The sequence below is a fragment of the Mustela nivalis genome, assembly GCF_964662115.1.
Source record: "Mustela nivalis genome assembly, chromosome: 13".
Classification (NCBI taxonomy): domain Eukaryota; kingdom Metazoa; phylum Chordata; class Mammalia; order Carnivora; family Mustelidae; genus Mustela; species Mustela nivalis.
Genome location: NC_139032.1, coordinates 81,768,277 through 81,781,511, shown reverse-complemented (window position 1 = coordinate 81,781,511; position 13,235 = coordinate 81,768,277). Strand labels below are relative to the sequence as shown.

At 39.8% G+C, this 13,235-nt stretch overlaps 1 protein-coding gene and 1 long non-coding RNA gene across 6 annotated transcripts in view; one reads left to right on the top strand and one right to left on the bottom strand.

Moving 5' to 3' along the window:
• The window catches only part of RC3H2 (ring finger and CCCH-type domains 2), a 52,672-nt gene that overhangs the window by 28,806 nt on the left and 10,631 nt on the right, over nucleotides 1-13,235 (top strand). For all 5 annotated transcript variants that reach the window (XM_082695468.1, XM_082695466.1, XM_082695465.1 and 2 more), the window contains exons 10-12: nucleotides 5,991-6,299; nucleotides 11,216-11,430; nucleotides 12,246-12,679. In XM_082695468.1, the coding sequence (XP_082551594.1) occupies nucleotides 5,991-6,299; nucleotides 11,216-11,430; nucleotides 12,246-12,679 (958 nt within the window). The remainder of the gene's footprint in view (nucleotides 1-5,990; nucleotides 6,300-11,215; nucleotides 11,431-12,245; nucleotides 12,680-13,235) is intronic.
• LOC309846545 overlaps nucleotides 6,573-13,235 on the bottom strand; it is a 762,900-nt gene continuing 756,237 nt past the window's right edge. Inside the window, exon 2 of the long non-coding RNA XR_014301990.1 lies at nucleotides 6,573-7,072. This is a non-coding gene — a long non-coding RNA (uncharacterized lncRNA). The remainder of the gene's footprint in view (nucleotides 7,073-13,235) is intronic.

Sequence of the window (13,235 nt, the reverse complement as noted above, 5' to 3'; positions counted from 1 at the left end):
CCACGCTTTCCTTCTGTCTGTCTCTGGAATGCAGAATGCTCCTTCCCACCTTAGGTCTTGTATGTCATGCTATTCCTTGGGGCCTTGCCTTTGGAGGTTTTCTTTCACTCTTTGAGGGGATCTTCCCAATATTACATACTAAACCAGGTTCCTCTTTGTCATGCTTATCGGTAAATTTTAGTGGTTGGCAAACTTTTATGTCAAGGTCCAGATAGTAAATATTTTCACTTTGGTGGATCATGCAGTGAACTGTCAAAACCACTCAGTTCTGCCGTTGTAGCAGAAAAGCCACCAGAGTGCATAAAACGAGCATAGCTGTATACTTTATTTACAATGAACAGGCAGTTTTGGGCCACAAGAGGTAGCCTGCTGACCTCTGATCTATTGACTGTCTGCCTTGTTGCAGTGTAAGCTCAATGGACTGTATCTGTCTTGTTGATTACGGTCGCCTCTCCTCAGTTGCTAGCACTGGCCTCTGTACCTAATGAGCTCCACAGCAGCAGCAACATGATAGATGATACATGTGTGTGCATTAAAAAGAAGAGAATAAACATGGTTCTCTTTTTTTCCCCCTACTGGAAGAGCCTAGAGAGGTTGCAGGAGTCCTCTGCTGTTTGCACCCAGTCTAAGCAGCTCTGTGTACAGAGTTTTACATCAGGCTGTTTTTTTGAGACTCTAGGAGATCTGTTGAGCCTGCCCGTACCTGAAATAGAGCTTCTTAGCTAAAGTAGAACTTTTTAGGGGGCCTTGCATAAGAGTACTTAGATTTAACAAGGTCAGAGGAGAAACTGATTCCATTGCCCTTCCACCCATAACTGGTGCCCCAGCTGAAAAGCCATTTCACCTCTTACATCTTTAAGCTGGTTTTCTACTCTCCATCTCCATTACCTACTTCAGAATTTTATTATCTCGTCTGAAATTATAATAGTAGTAGTATAAAAATAATAATTATAGCCAAATTAACTGGTCTCTTTGGTGTCAGGTACCATTTTTAGTGTTTCACCTGCGTTTACCCAATTTATCTATTTAGTACTCTACTGGCCTTTAACCTGGCATCTATGTTCAACCTGGCTATTTTATTGCTATCCAGATTTTCTTTTGCAAATAAGCATCTAATCATGTCCATCTTCTGCTTTACATTCTAAATTGGTTCCTTAGTGTATCATAGGATCTGGTCCTAATGTAGCTTTCCAGCCTTATTCTACCTTTTGCGGTCTTTATAATTTTAAGGTACATCTCATTAGTCACTGTTCACTACTACATAAATTCTTTCAGTTTTTCCCATGTTGTTCCTCTGTATCATATGCTTTTCTCTTTTCTATTTGGAGAGCACCTGTTCCTTATCAAACTCAGATGTCAACTTCCTTCTGAGGACTTCTTGACTGCCCAGGCAGAGTTAGTTGCTTTCTTTTCTGTGCTGATGTAGTGCTTTATCCTTTATAACGTCCAGTTCTCTTCTCATATTGCAGCTATTTTTTTGCAGGTTTGTATTTTCACTGGACTTCAATTATCCTATAGGTAATTAATCTTGATATTTTTTGCCCTTAGCAAGTATCTGATACATATATTTGGTATATTTATGTTGAAAGAACAAATAATCTACAATTCATATTTCTACCCAGCCTTACATTCTTTGTTGCTGTGTGAAAAAAAGAAGAAAAAACAGGATGGTACAAAGGATTAAGGAAGTGGAAGATGTCACTATCCTATTGGCTAAAAAAATACATGTTGCTACCTATAGAACCTTTGTCTTATTTCATGTAGTACACCAGGAGAAAACATTCATTTTACTTAAAATTAATTTTACTCCAGCCTGCTTTCACTACTGTGCATCTCTCTAACCAAACTTAATGTAAATTCCCAACAATCTCCTAAAAATAAATATTTATGTGAATGTATCTTAAAACGTAGAGTATTAGAATCGTGTTTTCAAGAGTTGCTACGTTCCGGAAAGTGTCAAAAGGCTGGGATCAACCAGTTCAACAAATATGTATAAAAATGATTGTCAAGTGCTAGGTACTATTTGAGGGGCTTTTAGTGGAGGAAGAGGAACAGTAAACATGTAAACACAATTTCAGTTACTGATAACATACTTTAAGAACATCTGAGGTAGAAAAAATTTGACATGCGTGGGAACTACAAACAAGACCAGTGTGTCTGGAAGATGGAGAACGAGAAGAATGACATAAGATTAAAGAGGTCGCAAGGGCCGGGTCTTACTGGCTTTATGGACCACGGTGAGGCATTTGGAAGGTGTTGTAGGGTTTTATTCAAATGCAACAATGAAGTTTTTTTAAGTAAGCTCTTTGCCCAACCTGGGGCTTGAGCTCAGGAGCCTGGTCAGATCTAGTCTCATTTTCTACCAACTGAGCCAGCCAGCCACCCTGCAACAATGAGATTTTAATTTTGTCTTAGAAATGTCACTAAATGTCCGCATGGCTGGAGACCAGTTAAACTACTACAGTGGTTCAGGCACAAGATTGGTATCTTTGTCCTAGGACCATAGTAATGGAAATGATGAAAAGTGGTCAGATTGGAGATGTACTTCAGAATTGAGGCTAATAAAACTGATAGATTGAATATGAACTTCAAAGAAAAGAGAAAAATCAAGAATGACTCAGAGGTTTGGGATCTGCATAACCAAGTACTGTATTTTACTTAGATGGGAAATGCTTTTGGGGTAGAAAATCAGTAGTTAGTTCTCTTGGCCATATGAAGTTAGAGGCTTACTCCACATTCATGCAGCAAATATTTATTGAACACCGAGTATGCACAGGCACTGTATAATGTGCTGAAAATAGAGATGTGGGTATGAAAGGCAAAAATCCTTGCTCTCATGGGGCTTACAGTGTAGTAGAGAAGATTGACATAATGCAAGTAAATAGAAAGCATAATACCTGGTACTGATCCATGCTGTGAAGAGAAATAACACAAGGTATGGAGAAAGGGAACGATTGGGAAGGGGGAGATATTTTAGATTAGATGGTCTGGGGAGGTATCTCAGAGGATATGACATGTAAGGAGACACCTAAGTGAAGTGATGGTGCACTAGAAGAACAGATCGTTATAGGAAGTCTTTTCAAAGGCAGATGGGCTTGGGATCTGGGGCTCAAGTGGAGAGATGGGCCCTTGGTAGAACCCAAGCGGCAAGATTGGCCTGAGTTAGGAGCAGGAGCTCTCTATCCCTTTTTTTGAGGAGCATGTAGTTAACAGATGCAGGAAGGTTACTGGAATTGGTGGTAAAAGAAGTATTCTCCTTTGGTTCTGTCTATTTTCTCTGTGAAGTGGGAGGCGGTCAGTAGCAGAGGAGCTGTGGAGAGTGGAGGTGGAAAGGATGTTAGAGATGAGAAAGTGAGTTTAGTAGAGAAATGTATTAACATATTGCTTGGCCATTTTAAATAATTGATCATAATTTTGAAGGGAGTCTAGAAAGCATGATGGCATGGTTTTTCTCCACAGCATTCAGCTGCTGAGGAGAAGGCCCAGAATGAGAGATTAGGGTTTTACCAGGTGACTTCAACAGGGGGAGTGAGCCAAGGGAGTGGAAGATATTTACAAGGGAGGAATTAATGGCAGATAGTGGATTCAAAGCTGAGTAAGGCAGGGAGTGAGTACTTCAGGGAGCTCAAAGATGATTTTAAAAGAATAGGAAACAATTAGCTTTTTTCAAGTGTGAGGTCCAGACCCTAAGTCCAAGTCTTTAGCTGCCTAGTTGTTAGAAGTCCAATATGTATCCTGACTTGTCACTGACTTAACCTCCCTTAGTTGAGGTTTTACTTCTTATACCTCTTCTAAGATAGTCACAGTCACAACTTTGTTTTTTGCCTGCCAGAGTAATCTTTTTTTTTTTTTTAAAGATTTTATTTATTTATTTGACAGAGAGAGATGACAGGCAGGCAGAGAGGCAGGCAGAGAGAGAGGAGGAAGCAGGCTCCCTGCTGAGCAGAGAGCCCGATGCAGGGCTCGATCCCAGGACTCTGGGACCATGACCCGAGCTGAAGGCAGAGGCTTAACCCACTGAGCCACCCAGGCGCCCTCTGCCAGAGTAATCTTAAGGATAGCTGAGATTTGTCCTTTGAGGACGGGAAGCAAGAGGTAACTGGGTATTTTGTGCAAGAACCTTTTGAGGTGAAGAATGAAGAGTAGGTTTCAGAGAGCATCTTGAGGAAAGTGCAGGCCTCTCCGCACTACCAAATGGCCTTTCTAAAGTAGACATTTACTCCCCTCTTCATAATTAGTGCCCCCCCAGAATCTCTGAGATGACATATATAAACTGGCTGTAATCTCTTCTTCTTTTTTTTTTAAACTTTGTGTTCTGTCACTGCACTCTCAGCCAGTCTCATGTGGGGACACTTGGCTTTATTGAGCTCCCACATGCCTGTCAGAGAGAGAGAGAGAGTGTGTGTGTGTGTGTGTAAGAGAGAGAGAGAATGAGAGAGGGAGGGAGAAGAGCAGGATTGAGTAATGAGGCTGTTTATAGATACTGAGGGACTGAAAGGGAGGCTATTATGGAGGCATTGCTCATCAATAACACTACTTATATTTAATTACCATATGTTTGATTGTATAACATTAGTATCAGACTAATTTAGGCATATGTAATTATGACTGCAAATGTGTGTAGTTGTTTTCTATTCATGTAACAGTTGTTCCTCACTTTAAAGTATTAGAAGAAACATTGACTAGGACTACATTAGAATGAAGTTTTTGAACTGTACAAGTGGAAACAAATTTTCTTAAATGGACTTCAAGATCAGATTGCTGTATATATTAAGAGTGTTATGTCTGTGGTGCGCCTGGATGGCTCAGTGGGTTGAAGCCTCTGCCTTCAGCTCAGGTCATGATCCCAGGGTCCTGGGATCAAGCCCCACATTGGGCTCTCTGCTCAGCGGGGAGCCTGCTTCTCTTCCTCTCTCTCTGCCTGCCTACTTGTGATCTCTGTCTGTCAAATAAATAAAATCTTAAAAAAAAAAAAGTGTTATATCTGACTACTATAAATAAAACCCTGAAATTACTATCAGAAAAGCCTTTAATTCAAATAACTTTTTTACTTTAGGCATAAACTAATCTGAAAAATATAATACTAAATTTCCATATTTTGTTACAGTGTTTAAGAATGAGTTTTGGTTTCATAATTTTTTTTTAAAGATTTTATTTAGGGGTGTCTGGGTGGCTCAGTGGGTTAAAGCCTCTGCCTTTGGCTTGTGTTGTAATCCCGGGATCCTGGGATCCAGCTCCATATTGGGCTCTCTGCTCAGTGGGGAGCCTGCTTCCTCCTCTCTCTCTGCCCACCTCTCTACTTGTGATCTCTGTCTGTCAAATAAATAAATAAAATATTTAAAAATAAATAAGTAAATAAATAAATAAAGGCTTTATTTATTTATTTGACAGAGTTCACAAGTAGTCAGAGAGAGAGGGAGAGGCAGGCTCCCTCCTAAGCAGAGAGCCTGATTCAGGGCTCAATCCCAGGACCCTGGGATCATGACTTGAGCCAAAGGCAGAGGCTTTAATCTACTGAGCCACCCAGGTGCCCCAGTATCATAATTTTTTAAAATATATATAATACTCTCAACAATTTGGTAATAACAGAATTTTGTCAACTTTTTCATCCCTTTTTCATTCAGCATTGCTAAATAAATTTGGTATGGTTCCTTTCATTTTTTGTATAGTATACTTTATATTCCAATTATGTAAAATTTTCAAAAGGATCTCTTCTTACACCCTCAAAAGGCTTCTTTGAATACATGTGTATTGCGCTTGCTATATTAACTATGTGCCCACATACATGTATGTGTGTATGTGAGGCATATATATTTTCATGTGGCAGCTATCACAGCAGAGTTTGATGTACGCTGTATGTGATATTTAGCTGAAGAAACTTCTTTAAAGCTGTTCCTCCTATTTAAGTCTTTTCCAATTGTCCTTTTTTTCTCCCTTCAGAGTAGGATGTAGTGAAATATTCACCGATATGTTGATTGTTTTTGAAACAGGTATCGATTAAGGAACAAAAAGATCAATGCAACTGTAAGAACATTTCCTCTTCTAAATAAAGTTGGTGTAAACAACACTGTCACAACCACAGCCGGAAATGTCATTTCTGTCATAGGAAGCTCTGAAACAACGGGGAAAATTGTTCCAAGTACAAACGGAATTTCAAATGCAGAAAACAGTGTTTCCCAGCTAATCCCACGTAGTACTGACAGTACGTTAAGAGCTCTGGAGACTGTGAAGAAGGTGGGGAAGGTTGGCACTAATGGTCAGAATGCTACTGGGCCTTCTGCAGAGTCTGTCACTGAAAAGTAAGTATTAGGTAAAAAATGGTTACTTTGAGTTTTTTAGAAATGCATGAGTATTTTTATTTACCCTAAGGGAAAACAGTTAATCAGAATTTTTATGCAGAATGTTTCACATTAAAGAAAGCACTAAATACCAAAAAAATTGAGTTCTAGTCCTGGCTCTGCAGTTGAATAGCTCTGTGGCCTTGGAAAGTCACTTCATCTCTGGGTTTTGTTTTCCCTGACTATAAACTGAAGAGGCTGAATCAGAATTGGGTTGTTGTTTTTTTTTCACACTTAAACTTCCTTGAACTTTGGGGTCGAGTCCATAGAAGTGCCAAAGGGAAACTAAGTAAAAACCTAAGCAAGGTGAGATGCTGAGCTTCCAGCCTCCAGACTCTGCTACAGTCAAAACAGTTCCTCTCTGTACTCCATAACGATGTGTGGTAGTTAAGAGGGTATTCTTGGCAGCCAAACTCTCTGGGTTCAAAATCTGGTTTACTGTTTTCTAGCTGTTTGATCTTAGGCCAATTAATCTATCTTCCTCAGTTTACTCACCCATAAAATCTGTGCAGTAATAGCAACTGCTAGATATGTTGGTTATGCAGATTTGTGAATTGTAAGTGTGGTGCTTTGAACAGTGCCTGCCAAATAGCACTCAATAAATATCTGTTGTTGTTGTTGTTGTTGTTGTTACCAATATTGTTGAGTCTTAGTGTAAGAAAGGGTTTTGGGGACGCCTGGGTGGCTCAGTTGGTTGGGCGGCTGCCTTCGGCTCGGGTCATGATCCCAGCATCCTGGGATCGAGTCCCATGTTGGGCTCCTTGCTCAGCAGGAAGCCTGCTTCTCCCTCTGCCTCTGCCTACCATTCTGTCTGCTTGTGCTCACTCTCTCTGACCAAAAAAAAAAAAAAAATGTTTACAAGAAAAGGTTTTGGTGCCTTAAGAAAAAACTTTCACAACTTTCTAACAATCTGAAAGGTTTCTTCTACCTCTAAAATCTCATGCTTTGGTATTTATTGTTTTAGAGTCCTAAAATCTGAGTTTTGAAGAGACCAGCCTTTTTGAACTGAAAGTTTTGTTAGGGACTGGTTAAAATAAGATTATTAGATTGAGAGGCTGGCATCAGATTATGGAGACCTTGTGTTACATGTGTGTTTTGAAAATGAGCTTTTGAAGGGTTTTGGCAAGGTGATGTAGAGCTGTTTTATATCATACAGTGGGATGTATTCAGCTATAAAAAAGGAGTGAAGCCCTAGTATATACTATAGCATGAATGAACCTTGAAAACTATGTTAAGTGAAAGAAGCTAGATATAAAAGGCCATATATTGCAGAGTTCCATCTATGTCATTGTCCAGAAGAGGCAAATCCGTAGAGACAGAAAGTAGATGAGTGGTTGCCAGGGGCTGGGGAATGAATGCTAACAAGTAGAGATTTCTCTCAGGGCTGATGAAAGTGTCTCAGGATTAGATGGTGGTGAGGGTTGTTGTACAACCTCGGGAATATACCAGAAGTCACCAAATTGTGTGCCTTCAAAGGGTAAATTATATCTCAGTTGTTTAAAAATGATGAAACTAGGGGGAAAACTTTAAAAAAAAATCTAAATTAGTCATTTATTGGGGCGCCTGGGTGGCTCAGTGGGTTGAGCCGCTGCCTTCGGCTCAGGTCATGATCTCAGGATCCTGGGATCGAGTCCCGCATCGGGCTCTCTGCTCAGCTGGGAGCCTGCTTCCTCCTCTCTCTCTCTGCCTGCCTCTCTGCCTACTTATGATCTCTCTCTGTCAAATAAATAAATAAAATCTTTTAAAAAATAAATAAATAAATTAGTCATTTATTCATTCAGAAATTATGAATGTTCCATGTACCCAACACCAGCCAGTTGGTGAAAATGTAATGAACATGAACTAGATAATACTACTTCCTGCTTCTAAGATGGGTCTTATAGTGTGGTTTAGTAGGCAGATGTAAACAGACCATATAATATATTCTGACCAGTACTATAATGGAGTTGTGTTCCAAGTATTATTAGAACACACAAAAAAAGGATACCAATTTGCAGGGAGTTATTGTGGAAGGCTCCTTAGAGAAGACCTAAACTAGTTCCAAAAACATGGACTGTTGGGAAGGAAGGACTCCTCAGTACAGGAAGCAGCACAGGCAAAATCCTGTACACAGGAGAGGCATGCTGCGGAAGAGCCTGGAATCCTGAAAGTCCTGTAGGCTACAGATGTAGGAGTCTAGCTGTCTGACTGGAGGATGACTAAAGACTAGCATTTTCCTTAAGTCTGATTTTTACAGATAGCTTGCAGGATCTCATGAGGCTATGAATGTTGTCATGGATTTTGATACCTTTTTGCTGACAAGTCTAAAAATTTGCCATTTTAAAGTACTTAGCCAAGTCTTATAGTGTATAACATTTTGAGGGGTTTTTTGCCTTTTTTTTTTTTAAGATTTTATTTATTTGTCAGAGAGAGAGAGAAAGTACAAGCAGGCAGAGTGGGAGGCAGTCTCCCCGCTGAGCAAGGAGCCCGATGTGGGACTCTATCCCAGGACTGTGGGACCATGACCCGAGCCAAAAACAGAGGCTTAACCAACTGAGCCACCCAGGCGTCCCGTGTATAACATTTTGATATGGAAGGACCAGATACCCTGTGTTAAGCTCATTGCATAGTGCCTGGAATGCGCTCAGTAATTGCTCAATAGGAGTTAGTGTATAACTGCTATAAGGAAATCCTAATCATTTTCCTGTTGCCTTTATTTAACTGCAAAGAATAAGCATAGCCCTAAAATATCTTTAAACTGTAAGTCAGTAAATTTGTATCTACTATTATTCTCCAACAGTTCTGTAGTTATCTTCATTTTACACATAGAAGTAAACATCTGCTAGACTAATCTGCTGTGTTAGACTAAAAGGCAGCCCATACTCCTTGTTTATATTCTAGCTTTAAAAGGGTTTCTCTAGTTTGAGAAAAACCCTCTAATCTCCTTGGGATGCAGCATACTGAATTACTGCATCATTAACAAGTACATTTTCTGGAGCCACCACATATCTAACCTCTGCTAAAGTTGGACTTTTTTTTTCTTCTTTTAAAGATTTTTATTTATTTGAGAGAGAGAGCACACAAGCAGGGGAAGGGGCAGAGGGAGAGGGTAAAAGAAGACTTCCCACTGAGCAGGGAGCCCAATGCAGACCTTGATCGATCCCAGGACTCTGGGATCATGACCTGAGCTGAAGGCAGATGCTTAACCGACTGACCCATCCAGGTGCCCTAACGTTGGACTTCTTTTTTTTTTTTTTTTTACGTTGGACTTCTTAATAGGACCTAAGAAAGCCATGATGAGATCCGCTGGGGCTGATTGCTTGGTGACTCAACAAAGAAAATCCTTTGTTAAAAAAATAATAATAATAAGCTTATTTATTCAGTTTATGGGTAACCATATATTGGCATTTTGATCACCCACTAGTTACTTACTGACTACCTACTATGTGGCAGGAACTATTTCATTTGTTTAAGAGATATTACTGAGTAACTACTGGGTGCCAGGAATTCTTCTAAATATAACAGTTAACAAAACTCTGGAGAGATAACAGTTAACAAAATGGACAAAAATGGGGCCTCTGGTGGCTCAGTTGGTTAGGCATCCAACTCTTGATTTTGACTCAGGTCTCAAGCTCAGGGTTGTGAGATTGAGCGCCATGTCAGGCTCCATGCTGGGTTTGGCGCCTGCTTGAGATTCTCTCTCTCTCTCTGCCCCTCCCTGCCAAAGGAAAAAAATGGCCTCTTCTTGGGGAGTTTACATTTCAAAATGTCTACCTAGCTCTTAATAGAACAACCTTTGTTTCATATGTCTGTCTTCTTTGTCCCAGAGAATTCTGGTGGACTACAGTGGGCCCTTGAACAACATAGGGGTTGGAGGTGGCAACCCCTGTGTAGTCCAAACTCTGAGTACAAGTTTTGATTTACCAAAAATGTAACTATATTAATAGCCTACTCTTACCTAGAGGCATTATTGATGACATATAATCAATCAACATAGATTTAGTAGGTTATAGGTACTATATACTGTATTCTTTCTCTAAAGTTAGCCAGAGAAAAGGGAATGTCATTCAGAAAACATAAGGAGGGATCCCTGGGTGGCTTAAGTATCTGCCTTCGGCTCAGGTCATGATCTTGGGGTCCTGGGATTGAGCCCTGCATTGGGCTCCCTGCTCATCAAGGAGCCTGCTTCTCCCTCTGCCTGCAACTCCCCCAGCTTGTGCTCATGGTCGGTCGGTCTCTTTCTGTCAAATAAATTAAAAAATCTTAAAAAAAAAAGAAAAGAAAAAGGAAGGAAGGAAAGAAAAAACATAGGGAGAGCTGCCTGGCTGGCTGGCTCAGTCAGTAAAAGCTGCACCTCTTGATCTGGGGTCAAGAATTCGAACTTCACATTGAGGGTGGAGTTTACTTAAAAAAAAGTAAAAAAAAAAAAAAAAAAGAAAAGAGAGAACATAAAGAAAGTACATTTACAGGACTGCATTAATTGAAAAAGATCTGTATGTAAATGGACCTGGGCATTTCAAACCTGTGTTGTTCAAGGGTTAACTGTATCATTCCTGTTGAGAACTTCTTGAACAGTAATTTTTTTTTTTTTAATTTCCTCTAGGAAAAAATCCATTGTTTAAGAATGAGTAAAAGGGGATTGATGGGTCACTTTAGTGCCTGAGATATGTTTGCATTTCTTTTTGCCTTTCTCAGAATATGAGAGCTGTTACTATGATTCTATGAATGAGCAGTGGAAGGTGGCAATGAAATTCATTGCCTAATTCTTCACTATGGAAGTATCTAAAGTTTTTCCTATTATTGGTTTCATTATATAATTTTATGAAAAATTCCTACTGAGGAAGACAGTAGTTACAGACAGTGATTTATTCTTTGTTCTTGATAAATTATCTCTCCAGTAAAATTGGCTCTCCACCCAAGACTCCTGTAAGTAATGTAGCGGCTACCTCAGCTGGGCCTTCTAATGTTGGAACAGAGCTGAATTCTGTGCCTCCAAAATCCAGCCCATTTATAACTAGAGTACCAGTATATCCTCAGCATTCTGAAAACATTCAGTATTTTCAAGATCCAAGGACTCAGATACCCTTTGAAGTCCCACAGTACCCACAGACAGGTAAGTAACTTTAGATAGTTTTAAGAAAAAAAAAAAAAAAGAAACTATAGTATAACATGTGTTGTCCTTAGATAAGCAAGTGAATCACTTACCTAGAATATGTACATTAAGAAATTAATTGGGGTGCTGGGTGGCTCAGTTGGCTAAACATCTGGCTTTTGATCTCAGCTCAGGTCTTGATCTCAGGGTCATGAGTTCAAGCCCTGTGTTGGGCTCCATGCTAGGTATGGAGCCTACTTAAAAAAAAGAAAGAAAGAAAGAAAAGAAAATAATCCTTTGGACTAAGTTTTCTTTCTGCCTTAAAAATCGATATTCTACATGCCAAAAGTTTTAAGATTATCCTTCTCATGCATCAGATTTAGGGTCCATGAATGGACTTCAGGGAGTTTTGTGAATCCTTTGAAATAGTTTGCAGAATGTTTGGTTTATATATACTTAGGTATAATTTTGGAAAGACAGTGCACAACTTAATGCAGATTTTGAAAGGTCTTTAATCTCTGCTCCCCTAAAGTAATGAGTCAATAATGTAACTAACTACTTAATCCAAAACCTGCGGCAATAGATGCCCTAGAAGGAAACTTACCAGCCTTCTATTAATAGCTCTGTCTTGGGTTTTTGAGGAGCAGTTTAACAAAATAGTGAACTTCAGTGAATTTTCATGTAGTAGTGTCTTGATTTCTTTCTAAAGCAGGGGTAATTAAGTAAGGGTCAGAACTTACTTTCTTTTCTCACAAAGCTACTTTAGACTTAAACCTTTGTAAAATGTTGGATTTTACTAAGATTACGTTAAATATTCCTCTTTTCTGATTTTCAAGGGTACTACCCACCACCTCCAACGGTACCAGCTGGTGTGGCTCCCTGTGTTCCTCGCTTTGTGAGGTCCAGTAATGTTCCAGAGTCCTCCCTCCCACCTGCTTCTATGCCATATGCCGATCATTACAGTACATTTTCCCCTCGAGATCGAATGAGTTCTTCTCCTTACCAGCCGCCTCCTCCGCAGCCATATGGACCAGTTCCCCCAGTACCTTCTGGAATGTATGCTCCTGTGTACGACAGCAGGCGCATCTGGCGCCCACCTATGTACCAACGAGATGACATTATTAGAAGCAATTCTTTACCTCCAATGGATGTGATGCACTCGTCTGTTTATCAGACATCTTTGCGAGAAAGATATAACTCATTAGATGGGTATTATTCCGTGGCTTGTCAGCCACCAAGTGAGCCAAGGACAAATGTGCCTTTACCAAGGGTAAGTGATGATGGAAATAGGAGAGTGCTACTGTAGTGTAGTGGGTAAGAGCCTGCTGTCACACTTGGTGTCATACCGCCCAGGTATAGGTTTCTGGCTCCTCCACTTAGGAACTGTGTGACTTACAGAAGTTGCTTGACTTCTCTGCATCAGGTTTCTCACGTTTGGTAGCAGGGATAGTAGTACCTACCTCATAAGGCTGTTGTGAGGATTAAATCAGAAAAACAAAGCCCTTAGAACTGGACCTGATACATATTAATGCTCAATAAATGTTATGCTTGGATAGGAAACTATCCTATGATGGGAAAGTAAAAAGAACTCTCCAGAATAGAAGGGCAGGGCCTATTTTCAGTATCCCATGCAGTTAGAAATGACTTCCCTAAACCAGAAAAACTGAGTGCTCAGATACTACTTTTAACATCACTGGACTCAGTATTAACCCTTTCTTTTAAATGTGTGAACAGACTAAGGTGACTTCCTTACGGTATCTTTTTTTTTTTTGGTCCCGATGATATAATAAACTGTTAACATTATTTCCACAGAGCATAGTTACATT